The sequence below is a fragment of the Coregonus lavaretus genome, assembly GCF_964263955.1.
Source record: "Coregonus lavaretus genome assembly, chromosome: 31".
NCBI classification, from domain to species: domain Eukaryota; kingdom Metazoa; phylum Chordata; class Actinopteri; order Salmoniformes; family Salmonidae; genus Coregonus; species Coregonus lavaretus.
In genome coordinates this window covers 6,600,303-6,624,695 of record NC_140018.1, presented here as the reverse complement: position 1 = coordinate 6,624,695, position 24,393 = coordinate 6,600,303, and the positions used below count along the sequence as shown (strand labels likewise).

General features: G+C 46.2%; 1 protein-coding gene across 2 annotated transcripts in view; it reads right to left on the bottom strand.

Moving 5' to 3' along the window:
• Positions 1–432: 432 nt before the first annotated feature.
• LOC311106605 (exostosin-like 3) overlaps positions 433–24,393 on the bottom strand; it is a 46,414-nt gene continuing 22,453 nt past the window's right edge. For both annotated transcript variants that reach the window (XM_084148986.1, XM_084148985.1), the window contains 5 exons: positions 9,691–12,418; positions 8,548–8,675; positions 4,196–4,340; positions 3,754–3,882; positions 433–2,823 (listed from right to left, as the gene is read on the bottom strand). In XM_084148986.1, coding sequence (XP_084005112.1) covers positions 2,614–2,823; positions 3,754–3,882; positions 4,196–4,340; positions 8,548–8,675; positions 9,691–11,832 — 2,754 coding nt within the window. In that variant the 5' untranslated portion in view covers positions 11,833–12,418 and the 3' untranslated portion in view covers positions 433–2,613. The remainder of the gene's footprint in view (positions 2,824–3,753; positions 3,883–4,195; positions 4,341–8,547; positions 8,676–9,690; positions 12,419–24,393) is intronic.

The following is a 24,393-nucleotide window of genomic DNA, read 5'->3' as shown; positions in this document are numbered from 1 at the left end:
ACCATCGTTATGTTTGGAGGAAAAAGGGGGTTGCTTGCAAGCCGAAGAACACCATCCCAACCGTGAAGCACGGGGGTGGCAGCATCATCCAAATGGACAATGACCCCAAGCATGCTTCCAAAGTTGTGGCAAAATGGCTTAAGGACAACAAAGTCAAGGTATTGGAGTGGCCATCACAAAGCCCTGACCTCAATCCTATTGAAAAAGTGTGTGCGAGCAAGGAGGCCTACAAACCTGACTCAGTTACACCAGCTCTGTCAGGAGGAATGGGCCAAAATTCACCCAACATATTATATGAAGCTTGTGGAAGGCTACCCGAAACGTTTGACCCAAGTTAAACAATTTAAAGGCAATGCTACCAAATACTAATTGAGTGTATGTAAACTTCTAACCCATTGGGAATGTGATGAAATAAATAAAAGCTGAAAGAAATCATTCTCTCTACGTTTATTTTGACATTTCACATTCTTAAAATAAAGTGGTGATCCTAACTGACCTAAGACAGGGAATTTTTACTAGGATTAAATGTCAGGAATTGTGAAAAACTGAGTTGAAATGTATTTGGCTAAGGTGTATGTAAACTTCCGACTTATCATTGTTCTATTTTTCTCTCTGCATTGTTGGGAAGGGTAAGTAAGCATTTCACTGTCAGTCTACACCAGTTGTTTACCAAGCATGTGACAAATAACATTTGATGAGGCCCACTGATGCATAGTCAGTCAGGGGAGCAGGTTCCATTGTCTGAGAGCTAATGACCAAGATCACATTCCATTTTATTGCAGTCATTTCTATTCACAAACCCTTTTAGAAGCAAGCCTTAGTAGATCCATTTAATATATTCAATTAAATAAATATACAGAAACTATGGGGCCGATAATGTTGAGTTCTATAAAAGCAGCCTCCCAGAGTAAGACCGATGATATTTTCTGATCAACAGTGTTGTCTCCTGAATCATCTCAAATAAAGGATATATTGTTACAGTTTAGATCATCCAGTCAAATCAATGGAATGAAGCCAGAAAAGGTCAAAGTATGTTAATTAATAAGGGCTGGTGCTGCCATTTTAATAGGTGAGGGACAACTTTTGGGGGGATGGGGGTGGAAGAGTACCGTCTAAAAGGGGGGGGGGCAGACTGCATCCCTTTAATAAGCATTCACATTGTGCACTTTACAAAACATTGTGCTGTTTTTCAGCATATAACATCGTACCTATTTGGCAAAGAAAACATTCATCGAGCATCAAATCGTTACGAAATGAGGGAACGACATGGACACGCTGTACAGAGAAGAAGCTCCTTTTGAAGGTTTGTACTGAATGGAACTGTGACCTTTGACATGATTGGACCATGATGAGGGACAGAAACACCAAAACGTCTTCAGTGTCAAAATAAGCTTATTTTTTCACTTCCTTGTACAATTGCCCAATTCACATCATTTATCGAACGCTCCGGCGGGAAGTTTCCACTAGGTACAGATCTGGCATCAGCTTCCCCTCCCCAATCCTAACATTAACCATTAGCGGGAGAAGTTCAAAACGGACCCAAGATCAGCATCTAGGGGCAACGTCACCCTACTCCATAACTGAACACTTAATTAGGACTACTCAGTCATTTAACAATAACCATTGGTAGCCCAATACCACTAACATCCAAAAAGTCACAAAAAAGCCAAGGTCTGACTTTACGCCATTGTAGTCTGCTGTAGGCTTAACGAATGTGTTAGGTAAATGGCATTCCAATTAATACATTTTCCTATGAATATTTTAAATATTTTTCTGGTAAACTTGTAGAGCTTGTGGCATAATGGTCCTGTAGTCTCCATCTGTAGTCATTGAAAGGCAGAATGACAGGGTTAGCTCTAGGGTTTAGGTCTGCCCATAGAAATATAATCTACTGTGAAATTGACATGGTCTGAGGGGCTTTGCCCGTTCTAGTGATTATATTTCTATGGGTATGCCAATGAGGAGGTTCTGGTGACGACTGATCATCCCACTTCAAGATTTACACTATTAAACACCACGTACATAAAAAAAAATGTTTTTACTTCTGCAACCATCAGTGCTTCTCTCACGGTTTCAATAACAAGAGTAGAGTAAATACATGTAAAATGAGTTTTTAAAAAAATGTGTAAAACAACAAAACAAAAGTATTTGTGCGATGACAAACGGTATACCTTTGCCCCTTTGTTTCTCTCCCAAAAGGTGAACTTCAGGAGCTCAGGGCTGGCCCACATGACCGTCCACTGTCTCTCCTTCTCTCCCTGTGTCAGCTTAAAACCAGTCTGTTTACAATGCCAGTTTGAGTTTGGCTCGCAAGCTAAGTCAAGTTAAGTCGCTGTCCTTGGGTAGGCAGTGTTACCTGCAGGCCCATAAAAAATGGTGCAAAATGAAATCTGTAGTAGCTGCTGATGGAACACACATGAACGACATGAGGAAGAAAAAAGGGAGTTCAGCCTATTCACTGGAGAGGCTTCTTATTGTACATCCTAGATCCATTCCCCAAACCTCCCTCCATCTCAAAACCAGTCCTATCTTCCTCATTTCTTCCGTCCTGCCCGAGTTCCTCCCTCTCTCGCTCCGTTCTGCCCAACGCTCTTAGCTGGGCCTAGCCCTGGGCTAGATGAACTTGAAGCACTTAGTCTTGTCATGGGGTAGGCGCGTCTTGAAGAGCACAGAGTCCACGCGGAACTGCGTGTAGAGTAAGGGCATGTAGCCGTACACCTTGACAAAGAAGTTGATGCACTTGTGGCGCTCGTGGAAGTGCGAGTCGTCGTGCGACAGGGCCTGCGGGCAGCCGGGGCAGCGGAAGGTCCAACGAGACGTCACCTGAGATGGGGAGAGAGAGGGAATGTGTGTCTGTGTGTGTGAGACAAGGTGTGAGTCTGTATACATATCTAATTACAATGCTACAACCATTTTAATTGCTTTGTCGATACTGTGAACATGCGGTCGTAACATATGGTCGTACACAGAGTATACCAAATATTAGGAACACCCTCCTAATATTGTGTTGCACATAAAGCTTATCCAGAATTGTGTGGGTAGCCTAGCAGTTAAGAGCGTTGGTTAGAATCCCAGAGTCGACTAGGTGAAAAATCTGTCAATGTGCCCTTGAGAGAGGCACTTCAAATCTAATTGAAAGTCGCTCTGGATAAGAGTGTCTGCAAAATGACAAATGTCAAATGTAATTGTCCGCGACACATAAAAGAGGGCATGAGGCTTACTGCATCTCTTAAGGCCGATTTTCCAGAAAAATTAAAGTCACTTAGTTACAGGAGTTTACTTCCACTACATGCACTATTCACCAGCCTTATTCCTACCAGGGAATTCCTGTCAAGACACACACTCCATCAAAGCAGGTCCTTAATTCCCAAACGAATTCTAAGAAACACCTCCGAATCAAGCCTCTGTATATCAAACGGGCTAAAACCGAGGGTCCCAACAACTTCCCCTGGCTTGGTTGGTATAATTACTCCGCTAGCCATAAATCTGTAAATACTAGTCATACATGTCTTGCAAATAGATTTAGAGGGAAACGCAAGCTTAGGGCAACAATTCAATCTCGCTGTATTCTGATTATAATTCACGACAGTATATTGAACATGTCAGGTTGAGTAATGGTCGGGCTAAGTGAGCAGAAATATAAATAGGCAGTGCCCGGGGTGTGTGTGTTTTTGAGAGTACCTGTGTGTGTTCCGTATGTGTTTGTTCAAAATGTGTACGTTCGGTGTGTGTGTGTGTGCGTGGCCCACTGACCTTGATAGGGGGCTTGCGCGTGATGTGCGACACCAGGAAGTTCATGGCGATGTCCTCACAGTTGATGTACTCATCCACCATGTCGCGGATGGCCTGGGGCATCACGTACGAGTACAGGTACGCATAGTACTGCAGCAGAGACACAACATGAAGCAGAGGATCAACCAGGGTCATGTTCATTAGGGCACACAACGTTTTGAAACATTGGATGAGTAATCCCTCCCTGTTTCAGTCCGTTTTCCTATGTTTGGTGCCTACCGAACACGGTCCAGGTGCATTGAGAAGAGGGGGTCAGAGAAAACGAAGTGAAGAGGAAGGTGATGTATCTTCTAGAAGACAGGCGAGTTGGCAGCAAACAGAGTTATGTGTAGCATAGAGGTCAGGGGTCACAGGGTTGAATGGTGTCATGACAGTGAGGGAAGGAGAGGGGGAGGGGCTGTACCTTGTGAAAGAAGGCGGCGCCCGTCAGTACCATCGACAGTTCACAGGAGTAGTTAGAGTTATAGAGCCACGACTGGTGGTTGACGTCCCAGGCATGGAACCTCCCAGGGAAGCCCACAATGCGGTCCCTGGCCTCCCTCCATACTCTGATAAACACGAGACAGAGAGAAACAAGAGTTACTAACCATACTATAAAACCCACAACCAGACTGAGAGGCAAGAGTTACTAACCATACTCTGATAGACAGTTATACAGTTTGATTCAATGATGGAAAGGAAAAGTCAGCATTATACAGGGCAGAATGAGTGGAGGAGAATTCCACCACAATGTGACCACAATATATATACACATATTGTATTGTACATGAAGGCCTATAATGAAAATAATTTAGCTGACAACAAGGAGAAGAGCTGTATAGAGGTATGTGTTGTGCATTCATTTCTCTCCCACACACTCCACCCGCCCTCATCTCTGAGGGGGTGTCCTCTCTGCATGCACACACCTCTTCTGGAGTTATCTACATTTCTACTTCTGGTAGTGTGAACACAGGAATTCTCCAAAAGCGCACACACATCAAGTATAAACTTCTATCAAACATCAGACCTTTTCCTTGGCGATCTAGCACATTCCCATTACATGCATGCTATATCAATCCACTGATATATACATGCATGCTATATCAGTGGAGCTGTTGTTCTAGGTGAGGAGAAACATTACAGGATAGTTCCAGGAGAGTTATAGGTGAGGAGAAACATTCCAGGAGAGTTCTAGGTGAGGAGAAACATTCCAGGATAGGTGCAAGGGAGTTCTAGGTGAGGAGAAATATTCCAGGATAGGTGCAAGGGAGTTCTAGGTGAGAATAAACATGACAGGATTGTTCCAGGGGAGTTCTAGGTTAGGTGAAACATTCCAGGATAGTTCCAGGAGAGTTCTAGGAGAGGAGAAACATTCCAGGATAGTTCCAGGAGAGTTCTAGGTGAGGAGAAACATTCCAGGAGAGTTCTAGGTGAGGAGAAACATTCCAGGATAGTTCCAGGAGAGTTCTAGGTGAGGAGAAACATTCCAGGAGAGGAGAAACACTCCAGGATAGTTCAGGATAATTCATGACAAATGACACCATTCATACAGTGCAGCATTCTGCCTGCCCGTACATGCTGCAGTGGCTAACCTTTAGATGATACACAGAGTGCTGTACACAGAATCACAAACCACCACTTAGGCTTTAAACTGTAATTAAAGCTACAGTCTGGGATTTAAAGCTCTTCGATGGTCAATTAAATTATTGATATTTACCCATTTATTCTTGAAGAATGTAACTTATAAATGCCTCATGGACTTAGCATAACAGTCTGTCTTTACCATAACCCAAAATATAGGCTAAGGTTTTATTTCTCCATTGTTTACAAACAGCAAGAATGTAAACAATGTATAGCTTCAAAATATGGTTAAGATTTTGTAAAAATATGTTCAGTCATTGCATCTAGAGAGCCGTCTATGGATTTGAGAGGGGCTACATTTCCCTAGCTCGGCCATTTTGTTATTTATTTTTATCCCAGAATATAGCTTTACATATGGCACTTACAGTGCATTCAGAAAGTATTTAGACAACTTGACCTTTTCCACATTTTGTTACGTTACAGCCTTATTCTAAAATTGTTTAAATTAATTGGTTTTACTCATCTACACACAATACCCCATAATGACAAAGCGAAAACAGGTTTTTAGAACATTTTACAAATGTATTAAAAATAAACAGAAATACCTTATTTACATAAGCATTCAGACTCTTTGCTATGAGACTCAAAATTGAGCTCAGGTGCATCCTGTTTCCATTGATCATCCTTGAGATGTTTCTACAACTTGATTGGAATCCACCTGTGGTAAATTCAATTGATTGGACATGATTTGGAAAGGCACACACGTCTATATAAAGGTCCCATAGTTGACAGTGCATGTCAGAGCAAAAAACAAGCCATGAGGTTGAAGGAACTGTCTGTAGAGCTCAGAGACAGGATTGTGTCGAGGCACAGATCTGGGGAAGCGTACCAAAAAAATTCTGCAGCATTGAAGGTCCACAAGAACACAGTGGCCTCCATCATTCTTAAATAGAAGAAGTTTGGAACCACCAAGACTCTTCCTAGAGCTGGCCGCCCGGCCAAACTTCGCAATCGGGGGAGAAGGGCCTTGGTCACGGAGCGAAGAACCCAATGGTCACTCTGACAGAGCTCCAGAGTTCCTCTGTGGAGATGAGAGAAACTTCCAGAAGGACAACCATCTCTGTAGCAATCCACCAATCAGGCCTTTATGGTAGAGTGGCCAGACGGCAGCCACTCCTCAGTAAAAGGCACATGACAGCCCGCTTGGAGTTTGCCAAAAGGCACCTAAAGGACTCTCAGACCAAGAGAAACAAGATTCTCTGGTCTGATGAAGGAAACGTCTGGAGGAAACCTGGCACCATCCCTACGGTGAAGCATGGTGGTGGCAGCATCATGCTGTGGGGATGTTTTTCAGCGGCAGGGAGACTAGTCAGGGTCGAGGGAAAGATGAACGGAACAAAGTATAGAGAGATCCTTGATGAAAACCCGCTCCAGAGCGCTCAGGACCTCAGACAACGACCCAAAGCACACAGCCGATACAACGCAGGAGTGGCTTCGGGACATTTTTACATTTTATCATTTAGCAGACGCTCTTATCCAGAGCGACTTACAGTTAGTGCATACATTTTCATACTGAATGTCCTTGAGTGGCCCAGCCAGAGCCAGGACTTGAACCCTATCAAACATTTCTGGAGAGACCTGAAAATAGCTGTGCTGTGACGCTCCCCATCCATCCTGACAGAGCTTGAGAGGATCTGCAGAGAAGAATGGGAGAAATTCCCCAAATACATTTACATTTTAGTCATTTAGCAGACGCTCTTATCCAGAGCGACTTACAGTTAAGTGAGTGCATACATTATTATTATTTTTATTTATTTTTTCATACTGGCCCCCTGTGGGAATCGAACCCACAACCCTGGCGTTGCAAACGAGCTACATCCCTGCCGGCCATTCCCTCCCCTACCCTGGACGACGCTGGGCCACTTGTGCAAATACAGGTGTGCCAAGCTTGTAGCGTCATACCCAAGAAGACTCAAGGCTGTAATCGCTGCCAAAGGTGCTTCAACAAAGTACTGAGTAAAGAGTCTGAATACGTAGGTAAATGTAATATTTCAGTTTTTATTTTGTATACATTTTCTTAAAAAAAATAAAAAAAATCTGTCATTATGGGGTATTATGTGTAGATTGATGAGAGAAAAAAACTATTTAATCCATTTTAGAATAAGGCTGTAACGTAACAAAATGTGGAAAAGGTCAAGGGGTCTGAATACTTTCCGAATGCACTGTATATATTCAAGGTGAGGCAAGTCTAGCTTGGGTGGTGATTGAAAAGTCAACATGGTCAATTTTTCTCTTGTTGATCTGTCAGGGTCAGTTAGATCTGTGTTTGTTTTGTGTGGTATATTCTGTGCTACTGTGCTGCAAATGCTTTTCAATGTCAGTGTGGGTTGACTGTAAGTCGCTTTGGATAAAAGCGTCTGCTAAATGGCATATTATTATTATTATTATTATTATTGGTATTTGGTATTTTATTAGGATCCCCATTAGCTGTTGCGATAACAGCAGCTACTCTTCCTGGGGTCCACACAAAACATGAAACATTAAATAATACAGAACATTAATAGATAAGAACAGCTCAAGGACAGAACTACATCAATTTAAAACGTCACACACAACCTACATATCAGTACATACACACAATATCTACTGTAGGTCAAATAGGGGAGAGGCGTTCTGCAGTGAGGTCGGTGTTGCTTTATCTGTTTTATGAAACCAGGTTTGCTGTTCACTTGAGCAATCTTTGATGGAAGGGAGTTCCACGCAATCCTGGCTCAACATAATACTGCATGTTTTCTTGAATTTTGGGACTGTGAAAAGACCCCTGGTGGCATGTCTGGTGGGGTAAGTGTGTGTGTCAGTGCTGTATGTAAGTATGCAAACAATTTTGAATTTAACACAATGTTTCTTATAAAAACAAGAAGTGATGCAGTCAGTCTCTCCTCTACATTTAGCCAAGAGAGACTGGCACGCATAGTATTGATATTAGCCCTCTGAATTGATATTAGCCCTCTGAACGTTAGATATTTTTAAAATATTTTGGAATAAGTGTCGAATCACACGTTTGTCATTATGTGTAGACAGATAATCTGTCTGCCGAGTTCCAAAGAAAAACGGATCTCTGAAAATCAATTAAACACAAAACAAAAGGCTTTGGATCCAATGGCTGGTCCCGACCCAGACTCCCCACTCACTGACCTGAACCCAAACATGATCTCGTCGTGGCGGAGGTGGGCGTCATCGTCGATGGACAAGATGGCCTCCGTCTCCACGACATCCCAGGGCAGGAACCGGTTGTTGAGGCTGTTCTTCTCCGTGCGCACCACCTGCAGGACAGGATAAATGTTAAAGGGATAGTGCAACATCTTGGCAATGCCCTTCTGTCTACTTCCCCAGAGTCAGATGAAGTCATTGATACCATTTCTATGTCTCTGCGTGCAGTTTGAAGGAAGTTTAAGGTATTTTCTGGAGCCATTGCTAACTAGTGTTAGTGCAAAGACTGGAAGTCCACAGGAATCTTCACTGAAAAACTTTTAGTATTTTGTTCATTAGTTCACTGGTAATACAATCCCAATAAATGTGTGCATGTCAGCAATCAAGTTTTCAAAATAGAGAACTTTCAGTACAGAGCAAAAACGGTGTGTTGTGCATCATTTGAGTGAACTATGTGGAATTTCATTAAAGTAGGCCTACAGCACAGGGTAGACCATGGGCCAAACGACACAGCCCCTCTTTCTCAACAACATTCTTAGACTAACCCCTCTTTAAAAACATGAAAGTATGGAATGATCTATTAGCAATCAATAGTTAAGAGGATTTTAAAATGTGTCAACCAATTAGGCTATTCATTCAAGAAGATCATTAAACTACCCTCCCGTCATATCCCCCTGCAGAGAGGGAATCTGTAATTTGGGGTTCTTGAATATTCTGTTTCACTTCTCATCTACTATAAAATATAAAAGCCAGACCTTTTCTGTGGACTTCACATTTTCTATTTCCGTTCATTTCAGCAGGTGTAATTTGACTGGCTGGCCTGCAGAGTTGTAAGGAAAGCTTCAAAGCGAAGCAGGGAGAGCAGATGAAATGAGCTCCAGGAGCTAGCCTGATGTACTAAAGTGCGCTCTAAGACAACACAGCCTCAGACTGCTGCACCACATCACAGGTTGAGGTTACACTGTTTGCATTTCAGAGTGGGCGGGGCCTTTCAGATATTCTCTCTCATTCAATAATATTGTTCATTCTGAGTACTATGCAGGAGGGGCATGTTTGGTATTCAGGGGCTGTGAAAGGTACTCACCACAATGGGCAGTTTGGTATTCAGCGACGGGGGAAGGTACTCACCACGATGGGCAGGCCGATGTCTGGCCACAGCAGGTCGTCTGAAGGAGGCTTGGGGGAGTTCCACACCACCACCACCTTGTTGAGGTAGGGCAGCCCGTTGAGCCTCTCCAGGGAGTTCATCAGCACCTCCTCCCTCTCGTAGGTCAGCATGACCACGGTGAACTGCTCCCGGGGCACGTTCCCTCCCAGCGCTGCTTGAAACTCCTTCCCCGAGCCCCCCGTGCCACCGCTGATGGGGCGGAAGCCCGTACCCGAGCCCAGGAACTTGGCCTCAGAGGGCAGCACGGGGTCCAGCGGCGTGTGAGGGAAAAGGTGGAAAGGCCCCGGGGCTCGGTTCCAGGTCTGGTAGGTGTCGGACGCTGTGTAGGTGAAGTTGCGAAGGAAGCGTGGCGAGGCGTAGGGTGGCTCCGTCTCCACTGGACCCAGGTCCAGGTCGCCGTTGTCGGCCAGGTTGGCGTCCGTGCCCGCCATCTTGCCCACCTTGTGGGGGATCTCCTGGGCGGGCTCCTCGCGGATGGGCGTGGGGGGTACCTGGATGCGGGTCCGGACGCTAGCCAGGATAGTTCCCAGGACGTTCTCTGAGGTAGAGAAGTAGGTTTCCCACAGGAAGCGGCCCTGCCGCCGCATGGCCAGCAGGTCATTGTCTGATAGGCTGCGTAGCAGGAAGTGCAGCTCGGTGATACGGGGCTTAGGCACCATAATGGCCGCCTCGCTCCATTGGATCAGCTGATGGTAGGGCAGCCTGGCGTGGTCCCCCAGTACCACAGGGATGGCCCCCACCTCCAGGGCCTCAAACAGCCTCATGCCGTTGCCCGCTGAGGCCATTATTTGACCGTCCCCGGGAGAGATGACCAGGGCAAAGGTGGAGGCCTTGAGGACCTCCAGCCGCTCCTCCCTCTCCCCACACATGGCCCACTCTGTGGGCAGGCTGGGCCGCGGGCTCTTACAGGTGAACTCCACCAGCACCTGGTCCAGGTTGCTGTCCTGCACTGCCTTAAGCGTGCCGATGATGCGATCATCGTAGTCGGCTGGCGGGTCTCCCTCCATCTCCTCCTCAAAGGACTGGGGTGGCTCCTTCTGCAGGCTGCTCCTCAGAGACTCCACCCTCTCGCCCTGGAAGGTGAACAGATACTTCCTCTTGACAGGCACCTGGGGTGGCACCTCTAGGAAATTGGGCTCAGAGAGGGCGTGTACCAGCGGGGACACCACCAGGTCGAAGCCCTCGCGGTACTGCTGCTCAAGAAAGGTGGACTGGGCCACCGCCGCCCGGCCCGTGCTCACATTGTACAGGAAGTTCTGCGTCATGGACTTCCTGGAAAGGTGGACCAGGAGGTGGTTGTGTCCGTCAGACCTCCAGTAGGGCAGAGCCTTCAGCTGCTTCTCCAGCGCTGAGGGGGCCGGGAGGGGGGAGGAGGGAGACTCCAGCAGCTCCCCCACCAGCACCACATACAGACAGGCGATCCTGGGGTTATCCGTCACGTAGATGCTGCTCTTCACTGAGGTGGCGAAGGCCTGCCTGACCAGCGGGTCCAGGGACTCACCCCAGGGGTATGAGGCCGTGTCATAGACGTACACGGGGAAGCCCGAGGTCAACGGGCAGCGGGCGTAGTCGAAGCAGGAGCGCAGGCGGCAGACGTGGGCAGACTTGGGTGGGGGTAGCCCCGGGTCGTCCTTGTCGGGTAATAACCTCACGGGAAGCGAGAGCTTGGGCTGGTTCTGGGCCATCAGCTCCTTGTATGAGTGCTCCGTCTGGCTGATGACGTTCTTCAACTGCAGCAGGTCCTGCTTGGCGCTGTCGATGCTCCGCTTGCACGCCTCGATGCGCAGGTTGAGCCGGACGATCTCCCCGTTCAGCTCCTGCCGCTTGGCCTCCAGCTGTAGCAGCTCCTCGCTGACCGACTCGCGGATGCGGCACAGGTCTTGCACGTGCTTGGCTTCGCACAGCTCACCGCCGGGCCGCGGCCCGAAGATGCGCTTGTCGGGGCCGCCCGCCTCGTCGATGGTGGTGAGGTAGTAGTGGGCGATGAGCGGGAAGAAGACCAGGATGAAGAAGAGCATGAAGCTGAGCCAGGTGAGGCGTACGCGCCGCAGCACCCACGGCTGGCCACCAGCCCCCACCCCGCCACCGTTACGCTGCATCATGGGTTAGGGTCACTGGGCTCAGAGCCGCACTGGATAGTCTACTAGTCTACAGGTGCAACCTCGTCAACATGGTGAAAGTGTGGCCGCTAAACCATCAGTTGTTCATTGACTTGTTTTGACCTTATAAAATGTGGATCTACTTGATCTTGGTTTTCCTTTTGGTATCAGATGTAGGGGGACCTCACCTTTATCCTGCAGGTGTGCCATAGTTCAGACAAGTCCATGCCATTATTCCTTTTGTATGATGTAGTTGTATTCCTGACCTATGTAAGCACAGTGTCGGGGGAGGGGAGCCCCTTCTGGGAAACGCTGTGGACGAGAGCATGGCTGGTCAAAGTGCTGCAGAGTGGCATCATGGGTCGGCTGGTCAAAGTGCTGCAGAGTGGCATCATGGGTCGGCTGGTCAAAGTGCTGCAGAGTGGCATCATGGGTCGGCTGGTCAAAGTGCTGCAGAGTGGCATCATGGGTCGGCTGGTCAAAGTGCTCCAGAGTGGCATCTTCGGTCGGCCGCTCCTGCCCTGGTTGTGCCCATTATCTGGGTCCGAGTGGGTCTGCCGAAGAGCGAAAGGCCTCCAAATGTCAAAACCTAAAACAGATACAGAGAAACTATGTCAAAATGAGAATATGTAAGGTCCCTAAAGGCCCGCACATACTGTACGATTTCTCAGACAATTTCTAAGTTGTTGGCAAATTCTTCGGATGTAAACTATTGTCGGACGTATTCACTCGTTCAGTGTGACGGGGTCTAGCTCTGCTGATTAAGTACCACTATGTGCTTAACCCTAATTTCTCCTGTAAGTCGCTCTGGATAAGAGCGTCTGCTAAATGACTAAAATGTAAAATGTAAAATGTAATGTGAGGTTGTAGGCTCCAACAGTGTCAGTAATGTTGAACCTTTATCTGTAATGTGGCTAGTGTTATGAGCCGATCCCGGTGACTGACCAATAGGAACACGACCGGCACTGAGTGAGTATGCACACAATATGATTATTGTGAATGGTGCGATTAATATAATAGTTTGATTTAAACGCTTTACAAGAAGAACGATTTCCTTAATAAATCTTGATTACATGGATAAATCGTCAATCCAAATAAACATTCTACCACAGTGACCACATTAATTCTGGTAAGCCTATTTGATTATGAGTTCAGACATATAAAGTTTGTATGTGAAAACAATTTCTAAGATGCATACTTTCAGTTTTTCCAAACTCACTTCATTCTTGCATAAGCATAGAGGGAGGCTTGCGCTGCTGGTACATGCGCAGATCAAACACACCTCTGCAGTTGACGTAGCCTACCAATCGCAGAATGTGACGACAGAACGGAAGCAAATCATACAATCTGGCCAGGTTGATAACAAGATTTTAATTTGGTAACATCGCACAGTGTGACGTAATAATCGTAAAAAACTGAATCCGACGTACAGTGTGGGAAGGCCTTTAGCTGGCATTCTTAGAATATCAGATGAATAAACTCACGGAAAGTCTAGACTTCATGTCATAGTCCAAATAGGCATCAAACCAGAATATTACACTCACTGATGATATCACTAGGATAAATAACATTCTGAACAATGCAAGCGTGTGCTTTTGTGTGTGTGTTAATTTAAAAAGTGCCCTGCTTACTGCATAATTTTAACACGAATACAAACATGACTCATCATGACAACACATAGCCTCGTTTTTCATTTCTCTCCACAGGCCTGATACAGAGATCAGTAACTTATCTGAAAAGCAGCACTGGGTGTACTGTATCAAAACTGCTGACACAAGGTAAGGTTCTAGCAAGGTAAGGTTCTACATCGTTATTAGGAACAAGGGCTTTCTCCTCCTCACTGGCTTTCACATCACAGGCTACATCACTTACCAGACAGGTCTTCCTCCTGAACAGCTCTAAAGAGAGGCTGCAGAATCACAATAACGGACTATGTTTCTCTGTGTTGGGGAAACAGCAACAAAGGTTTGGCTTTGCTATCAGCAGATAGATCATAGTGCTGATAAGAGAGACAGACTGATTCAGCGTAAAGGGCAGTCGTGGATGGGAGGAGACCTAAAATAACATTTTGGGTATTAGTCCTCAGACAACAGCCCTAATGCATCATTGAGGAATGACGATAGCCTACTCTCTGGCAGACCAAAAGAAAAAAAAATGCATGGAACACAAACTAATCAATGCTGGTTCCAGTCTCTGAGAAGGCCACAGCACACAATCTACTGGACAGAACTAGACTATTTTTCTGAATGTCATAGTGTAGTATCTTCACTGCTACACCTGCAGATGTTGGTGGCTAGGCCTTCAGCCAAACAAGCATTTTCAAATAGGCCTAAACACTAAACCCACAACACTGTGTGCCCTGATAGGGTTAACATTACAGAATGGAAATCAGATTGAGAGTTCACACTGACATATAATATCACAAAAGACGAAGTGTGATCGAGTACGTGTTCACCTTGGCAACAGAAAAGGTTCAGTTGTTGATGAGCCAGAAACTCCCAGTCCTGACAAATAGGCTGCACCAGTCATTGGGCTAGTCTGCAGAAGTGTCACTTTCACTACCAAGTCCTAGCAGGACACAAACAGATCTTGATGCCAAATAAAAGCCATCTTTCCCTGGGTTCGGTGCCAGGAAAAACAGGAACTCCTCCCCGCTGACTCCATCTGACTGGGTTTCTGACACAAACACACACAGTACGTACAGATAACTGAAAGCCTTGTGGCGATTTGGAGGATGAGTGGGCATATGCATTTTTCTCCCCTAATGGAGCATCTTACAATATGGCCTTGTGCACCTGCTCTCCTGCTGGGAGGTTGGGCGATGGAGACAAAGCGTACTGTGCACTTTGTGTAACATAGCCCATTACACACACACACACACACACACACACACACACACACCGGTAATACTCACTGCATCAGACCACACAGGTCTGCTCCTATTTTCCACACTGTAGTAGCCATCAGGGGCTAGCCTTGTCAACACAGTACGTGTCATTACAGCAAGTCAGCAGCACAGCTCCCAGCAGGTCAGCTGACTGACACGCTCCAAGGAGCCCGTGTCACATGATTTAATCTCTGCCTCCGGACCCTTGACCCCCCCCAGATGCCTGGCGTTGGGCCTGAGGTACCACTGGGAGACTAAAGCGGTCTACAGACAATACGCAAACATGGCTGACGGAGCGTAGTGCAGTGTTGCAATGTCTTGTTTCATCATAAAAGGGGCGGCCTCTTGTAATACCCTCAGTCATTCAACAGTTTTGTTCTACCTGGAAATTGAGACCTGACGTATCATTCCCTCCGAAGACTAAGGGGCAGTATTGAGTGAGTTTTGCAACGGAAGTCCTGCCCGTGTCTACATCACATCTTTTCCGGTATCCCTTCAGGTATAAACACAGACGAGATGGATGTTCTGCTACTTCGTATCTACTACTTTCAAGCTTCCTTTCTTGTGCTTTTTATTTTGAGATTTGCTAAGCTCAATTATCTCTATGTCCAGTTTTGAGGAGCATCTGTGCGAGCTGGTGAGATAATACAAGAACCTTAACAACCCTTCAATGCGGTTGTATTCAGACAAGCAAACAAAAGACAACAGCTGGAGGGAGATATCACGAAATTTGAACACCGATACTGATAAAGAAACATGGGAAAAGATTTGGGACTGGTATGTTCGCAATCTGATAGGGTGAAGGAGACGAGGAGGGGAGCTGGTGTGTGTCCCACCGATTGTCAGACAACTGGATTGGCTTCGTGTTCACGTGAAACATCGTCAGACAGACACCAATATGCCAGATACGGTATGTATTTGTCATGCAGCCGAGTCCTTTTGTACAGTGTGTGTGCTTGTGATCTTAGGTTTGGTAGACCTAGTTAGAACATGTGAAATCAGCTCTATTCTGAATGGGAGAAATTGTGAGTGGGAAATATTCAGTGCCTGTGTTGTTAGTATAATGATGAGCAGGGCTAGTACAAACATCTGAAAACAGACAGTGTTTTGTGTCTGTCTTAATTAGATTGAGATGTTCATGAAATCAGTTATTTTGGGTAAACATTTTTAACTCAAAAAGGAGCCCATGGAGATGTTTTAAGATTGCTTACAGTGTATTCTAATGTATTCACCATCTGCTTGTAGGTGTTGGAGGGGGGTGGTGTTTTGGACAGTCCAGAGACAGAGCTGAGCCCTAAGAGCCCATCTACAGGTGGTTCATTGCCCCTTGATTCATCATCTCCCTGGCCTGGTTCATCGCCTCCCTGGCACCTCTCCCAAATTCCCAGGCCCTTCTCACCAACACCCAACCCACCGTCCAGGCGCACCCTTGCTCTCTGCCCTGCAACTCCATCAACCTCCACCCCATCTCCCCGACTGAGCTCCAATGGCCGGAAGAGGAAGACAGCTGAGGCTCCGTCTACGACGTCATGGTACCATGGAAGATGTCTATTCCTGCTGATCAACGTCTTCCACTTGTCTCGCCCCAAAAACGGTGTGCTTTTTTTTCTTATTCATACATTAGGGTGGTGGGTAATTTACTGCAGGTTTTTGTATACTTATTTCCTCATTCACGTTACTAGTGTTAACTTTTTTTTTGTCTTATTTCCCCTTTCATCACACTTTTCACCTGTGGATTACATTGTTTTACATTGCACTATTTACCTCTTGTGATCGTAAATGAATATCTAAAAAGGTCTGCAAATGTCTTTGTCTGGTTATTTGTCCTGTTTTGAATCAGTCACTTAGTAAATTCTACTGCTTTGTACATGCGCTATGTAGATGAGATTAATGTCTTGGGGGTCTGTCCTTATCTACAGCTGGACACTCACCCATGTACCAAAGCTGGAAGGTCTCCATTGAAAGGTCACTACACATGACCATGTACAACCTTGTGTTATGTAGATGAGGTTAATGTCTCAAGGGTCTAGCCTTATTCTCTACAGCTGGACAGACATTTTCATCAATTTACCATAGCAGGAAAGTCCTCATTGAAAGGCCACTACACAAGAAAAGGTAAATGTATTTAAGGTCTAGACTCCAAAACATATATGAAAATCTAAAACACAAGGATGAAGTGACTGTCATTATAGTACTCTTTACTGTGGTTAGTCACTAACTGGAAGTCGCTCTGGATAAGAGCGTCTGCTAAATGACGTAAATACAAACAGAAAAACCAAGTGTGTAGCTCACAACATTAAATATAAACAAACAGTCATCAACCTGAAGAAGAGAACGTGTGTGTGCACCTTTTCCAAACCACACTCAAACATTTACTGTAGGGGGCAACCTCAAGGGCTGGTCCCATCTAGCAACCCTCAAGTCTGGCAACCGACATCTGAAAGTATTGAAAATGTCTTTCCTCGTCAATGTTTCGCATAGGTTACACAAGAGACATGCATTCTCCATCGTCCCCTCTTGTAGCGTTCAGAGGACAAGCTGTCTTTTTGTCTTCTTCTTCTCACCATTAATAGCAGTTCAAAAATAATAATAATAATAATATGCCATTTAGCAGACGCTTTTATCCAAAGCGACTTACAGTCATGTGTGCATAAATTTTTGTGTATGGGTGGTCCCAGGGATCGAACCCACTACCCTGGCGTTACAAGCGCCGTGCTCTACCAGCTGAGCTACAGAGGACCACATGTTCTAAAAGAGACATGTTTGCTTCTGTGGCTAAAAAGTAGTGTCGTAAAGCATAGAACACTAGACTAGCCTGACATGTAGCTAGCATTTGTAAACGGGCATATAACACCGGATTCTGAAGTTCAAACGTTGTGACTAGCTAGTGTAAAAAGAGTGCCTTGGCCTCTCTTGCTTGGTAAACTACTCTGGCTCCCCAAGCCCCCTAGTGGATTTACACTACACATGGAGTACCTCCTCTCTGGGTGGAACGCAATGAAAAGAGTCCGCTGACCCCCCAAAAACGACTCCACCCATCTGCACGCATGCACGTAGATCAACGGAGTGGAGCTCATAGCCGCCTTAAGAGAGGGCCTATCAGGAGCCTCAGATTAATCTCTGCAGGGCTGTGATGCAGATCTCCAGAGGAAATGGGGGACAGATGCTGCAGCCTCTCAGGGCCAAACCAATGCCACCTCTAATCTGGGGCCATGAACACACAGATTTAGAGCCAGTGTTCATGTTAGCCCTGGGATGAAACACACACGTAGTCTCATCTACAACGGCAGGACTTGGCTAATCCTCAGAGTGCATAGTCTTTACTCTCTACTACCGAGTTCAATTTCATCTGTAGGGTATGGATGTGGAACACACATCCACAGTATCGATCAAGCCAGACAGTTTATGAGAGAATCAATGATAATCTAATCATCGGGATAGGCTCGTGTTGCGAGGCAGTTTTACGTTAAGCTCCTAATAGATGGCAGTGCCGCGGTGGTGTCTGCTTGCACTTGCACTCTGGGAGAAAGACCAGTACAAGGAGGAATAGACAGAGGCTGCCCGGAACACATTGCATTACAGCAGCATGCATTAAAGATGTGGTGTCCTTGCCTTCACCTTCAAGCGGCTACATCAACAGGAATATGTAATGCTGTCGGCCGATAACGTGTGAGAACTTGGGCCAGCTCTATTTCAGGGGGCCAGAATTCTGCAACATTATCAATTCAGGAGGCCAGGGCGGAAGGGGGGGAGAGGCAGAAGCACAGTCTGTTTGAAGACCCAGATAAAGGATATTTTCACTCCACCGCTGAGCAGCCAGTCGATGGGTTAGTAGTCAGCACATCGGTGCTCAGAGCTGGGGAACAGAGCAGTCTATGTATAGGCGATTTCAAAATTTAATTTCATTTCGGCCGTAGAGAAAGGCTTTAATGTTGGCTAGCTTTGTTAAGTGATAGAATGTGTGTCAGGGGACAGTGACGAGGCAACATGACGACGTTAGTATGATAAAAAGGGAGTGAAAAGGGATCATTGAGCCTAGAATGATAAAAAGGGTGAATGTAGGCCTAGTGAGCATGGAAGGCTTTAGGCTTATATATTTATGGTGAAAACCAGGCAGGTCTAGACTAGTAGGACAAGCGTCAGTGGCTCTAGTTTCAGAGGTCGAGAGTTGAGCCACCACTGGCTAACCCTCCAGACAAAGTTTAAAAGGGAAACTGCGAGATTCTTGCAATTAAGACGTTTTTCTACTTAACCAGAGCATACGCTACCGTACCTGTTGACTTCCAGTCATTGCGCAAACGCTAGTTAGCATTGGCTCGCGAAACTACAACAAACTTCCTTCATACTGAATGCAGAAAAATGGTATCCACCAGGGACCGTATCCAAAAAGCATCCTAGGAAGCCTGTTAAAACCTGTTTTAAGACAAAAAATCCCAGCTCTTAGTAGGTTTTTCTATTATTTTATTTATTTTTATTTTATTTCACTTCACCTTTATTTAACCAGGTAAGCCAGTTGAGAACAAGTTCTCATTTACAACTGCGAACTGGCCAAGATAAAGCAAAGCAGTGCGATAAAAACAACACCACAGAGTTACATATGGGGTAAACAAAACATAAAGTCAAAAATACAACAGAAAATATATATACAGTGTGTGCAAATGTAGTAAGTTATGGAGGTAAGGCAATAAATAGGCCATAGTGCAAAATAGTTACAATTTCGTATTAACACTGGAATGATAGATGTGCAAAAGATGATGTGCAAATAGAGATACTAGGGTGAAAATGAGCAAAATAAATAACAATATGGGGATGAGGTAGTTGGGTGGGCTAATTTCAGATGGGCTGTGTACAGATGCAGTGATCGGTAAGTTGCTCTGACAACTGACGCTTAAAGTTAGTGAGGGAGATAAGAGTCTCCAGCTTCAGAGATTTTTGCAGTTCGTTCCAGTCATTGGCAGCAGAGAACTGGAAGGAATGGCGGCCAAAGGAGGTGTTGGCTTTGGGGATGACCAGTGAGATATACCTGTTAAGACAATGCTCAGACAAACTCTGAGGCAAGAGTAAAATCAACTCATAAAAGTTTCTCAGCTGGTAACCACGACAGTTTGAGGTACCGCAATGGAAATATACCCCTAGACCTTTCCCAGATTTTGTTGTGTTACAAAGTGGGATTAAAATGTATTTCTTAGGGCCTCCTGAGTGGCGCAGCGGTCTGTGGCGCAGCGGACTAAAGCACAGCATCACAGTGCTTAAGGCGTCACTACAGACCCGGGTTCGATCCCGGGCTGTGTCAAAGCCAGCCGTGACCGTGAGACCCATGAACTTTCCACACCTGGATTGTGCAACATTTGCCGATTATTCTAGTTCAAAATTCTTCAAGCTCGGTCAAATTGGTTGTTGATCTTTGCTAGACAACCATGCTAGACAACATTCAACTCCAGAGTAGATTTGGCCTTGTGTTTTAGGTTATTGTTCTGCTGAAAGGTGAATACATCTCCCAGTGTCTGGTGGAAAGCAGATCAGACCCTACACCCAAACGAGGGCACTACGTTCATCCACCTCTGGCCTGCTGGCCCCCCTACCTCTACGGAAGCACAGTTCCCGCTCAGCACAGTCAAAGCTATTCGCTGCTCTGGCACCCCAATGGTGGAACAAGCTCCCCCACGCCGCCAGGACAGCGGAGTCACTGACCACCTTCCGGAGACACTTGAAACCCTACCTCTTTAAGGAATACCTGGAATAGTAATCAGAGAGGAAACAGAGACCAAAGATAACCCTGAAGGAGTCTGCTAAATGACTAAAAATGTTTTTTTTTTATGTACATTTACATTTTAGTCATTTAGCAGACGCTCTTATCCAGAGCGACTTACAGAGCAATTAGGGTTAAGTGCCTTGCTCAAGGGCACAGACAGATTTTTCACCTAGTCGGCTCGGGGATTAGAACCAGCGACCTTTCGGTTACTGGCACAACGCTCTTAACCACTAAGCTACCTTCACACCATCCCCACAGTGAAGCATGGTGGTGGCAGCATCATGCTGTGGGGATGTTTTTACATCGGCAGGGACTGGGGGACTGGGAAACTGGTCAGAATTGAAGGAATGATGGATGGCGCTAAATACAGGGAAATTCTTGAGGGAAACCTGTTTCAGTCTTCCAGAGATTTGAGACTGGGACGGAGGTTTACCTTCCAGCAGGACAATGACCCTAAGCATACTGCTAAAGCAACACTCGAGTGGTTTAAGGGGAAACATTTAAATGTCTTGGAATGGCCTTGTCAAAGCCCAGACCTCAATCCAATTGAGAATCTGTGGTATGACTTAAAGATTGCTGTACACCAGCGGAATCCATCCAACTTGAAGGAGCTGGAGCAGTTTTGCCTTGAAGAATGGGCAAAAATCCCAGTGGCTAGATGTGCCAAGCTTATAGAGACATGATATGATGTAGGTTAATGAAATAATGACAATAAAAATGTGTACTTTTTAGCCTAGTGGTTCTAAGTATTTAGGTACATTATGTAAATTAGACCTCATGTGAAATCATTGAGATACTGATGCATGTAGGTCTAGATTATTTATGGTTGATCATATATAAAACATCAAAGCATTCTTTCGACAACTCCAAAACAATTGCCTGTCTATGGCACAGAAACCACACTTTTCTTATATCAAGAAACCTGCTGGTAAAAAAAAACACTTACATGGTTAGGACAGCTCATGAGGTCTCCTAAATATCTGTCGACTAGGTGGAACTAAAGAGGCTTTAGTATTTTTACCCATAAGAGTAGGAGTAAAATGATGACCAATTTTCTACTCCGAGACGCTTTGTGGATACGGCCCCAGTTCATCTGACTCTGGGGAAGCTTTGTGGATACGGCCCCAGTTCATCTGACTCTGGGGAAGCTTTGTGGATACGGCCCCAGTTCATCTGACTCTGGGGAAGCTTTGTGGATACGGCCCCAGTTCATCTGACTCTGGGGAAGCTTTGTGGATACGGCCCCAGTTCATCTGACTCTGGGGAAGCTTTGTGGATACGGCCCCAGTTCATCTGACTCCGGGGAAGCTTTGTGGATACGGCCCCAGTTCATCTGACTCCGGGGAAGCTTTGTGGATACGGCCCCAGTTCATCTGACTCCGGGGAAGCTTTGTGGATACGGCCCCAGTTCATCTGACTCTGGGGAAGCTTTGTGGATACGGCCCCAGTTCATCTGACTCTGGGGAAGCTTTGTGGATACGGCCCCAGTTCATCTGACTCTGGGGAAGCTTTGTGGATACGGCCCCAGTTCATCTGACTCTGGGGAAGCTTTGTGGATACGGCCCCAGTTCATCTGACTCTGGGGAAGCTTTGTGGATAAGGCCCCAGTTCATCTGACTCTGGGGAAGCTTTGTGGATACGGCCCCAGTTCATCTGACTCTGGGGAAGCTTTGTGGATACGGCCCCAGTTCATCTGACTCTGGGGAAGTAGAACAATTATTTTGCAGTATCCCTTTAAGAAGCACACAGAGTCAGAGGGACAGGTGGTTGAGTGAGAGAGAGGGACTTGGCGCCTCGAATTGTACACTGTGGCTGGGTGAGTGAGAGAGAGGAAGTCTTAAAGGGAAGGAACTAGGAAGCATTAGTTTTTACTCACCAATGTAACAACAGTGTGGTCAAAGACTTAGTAGTAATCACGATCTGGTTACCCATAAGTACAAACAGTTTTTGTATTAACTTATTTCAGATATCTTCTAAACTACTCACAATATACTATTCCTTAACGTCATATGGAGGATCTACTCTGTGCTACCGAGTTCGTATGCTAGCTCAAGCTGGCTAACGTTAGCCACAAGCCATGCGCGAAAAATATAAAAGTGAGGTGTAACTTTGCATTGGGACATTTTATGCGTATTCCATATATTACATTTATGCTACATAACATTTAAGCACTTTTCAGATAGCCAGCGGAATATCGCAGAGTACACCACTTCTCCCTCTAGTCAACGCGGCTAGTGCTTTACACACGAGGACGACAGCCCACAGTCTATGCGACAGCTGGCGGTGACAATAGCATCAAAATAAACAAACATTGCATAAAAACGTATTTACATGCAACAGAAATTATGAATCCAAAAATGTATTAGAAAACAAAGATTTGTATTGTTAAACAGGACTCTGTAAATTGATAGTGTTAGCCAGCTAGCTCCTAGCTAGCTAGCTAGAGTGGGCAAGTTAGCTGGTTCTGCTGTTGGACGTACAGTACGTGCTGACGTATCACCATGCAGGCTACGTTTTCTACTGTGATTGGTCAACAACGACGGTACCGCTTGAAAAATAGAGCAGAATCCTATTTTCTCCACCTAGTCTGAGCAGCTTCAATGGGCACCGCAGAGCACTCCACTTGGATAGATTTACGTCCCCCCCCCCGCCTAGGCTTCATTGAAAATGAATGGGCCCCATCCGCCGTGCACTATCTGTCAGCACCTTTAGTGCCTCTCTAAATGTTTCAACAGTCTCTCTGCACACTGTGGCTGGGTGAGTGAGAGAGAGGGAGGGAGTCTTCAGGCACGTCTTGTGGAGAGAAGGAAGGAAGGCTGAGACAGAACTGTTACATCCAGAGAGAGGGGCACATAAGATTTGAGTGGACTCAAACAGACATTGGGACATTGTCTCAACTAGATATGGGGATGGCAGGAGGAGAGGTTTTGTAGCTTGTCTGCAGTTGCCAGTGTACAGTACGTAATACGGGTACAGGGCGGCAGGTAGCATAGCGGTATACAGGTACAGGGCGGCAGGTAGCATAGCGGTATACAGGTACAGGGCAGCAGGTAGCATAGCGGTATACAGGTACAGGGCAGCAGGTAGCATAGCGGTATACAGGTACAGGGCGGCAGGTAGCATAGCGGTATACAGGTACAGGGCGGCAGGTAGCATAGCGGTATACAGGTACAGGGCAGCAGGTAGCATAGCGGTATACAGGTACAGGGCGGCAGGTAGCATAGCGGTATACAGGTACAGGGCAGCAGGTAGCATAGCGGTATACAGGTACAGGGCAGCAGGTAGCATAGCGGTATACAGGTACAGGGCGGCAGGTAGCATAGCGGTATACAGGTACAGGGCAGCAGGTAGCATAGCGGTATACAGGTACAGGGCAGCAGGTAGCCTAGCGGTATACAGGTACAGGGCGGCAGGTAGCATAGCGGTATACAGGTACAGGGCAGCAGGTAGCATAGCGGTATACAGGTACAGGGCGGCAGGTAGCATAGCGGTATACAGGTACAGGGCGGCAGGTAGCATAGCGGTATACAGGTACAGGGCGGCAGGTAGCATAGCGGTATACAGGTACAGGGCGGCAGGTAGCATAGCGGTATACAGGTACAGGGCGGCAGGTAGCATAGCGGTATACAGGTACAGGGCGGCAGGTAGCATAGCGGTATACAGGTACAGGGCAGCAGGTAGCATAGCGGTATACAGGTACAGGGCGGCAGGTAGCATAGCGGTATACAGGTACAGGGCGGCAGGTAGCATAGCGGTATACAGGTACAGGGCGGCAGGTAGCATAGCGGTATACAGGTACAGGGCGGCAGGTAGCATAGCGGTATACAGGTACAGGGCGGCAGGTAGCATAGCGGTATACAGGTACAGGGCGGCAGGTAGCATAGCGGTATACAGGTACAGGGCAGCAGGTAGCATAGCGGTATAC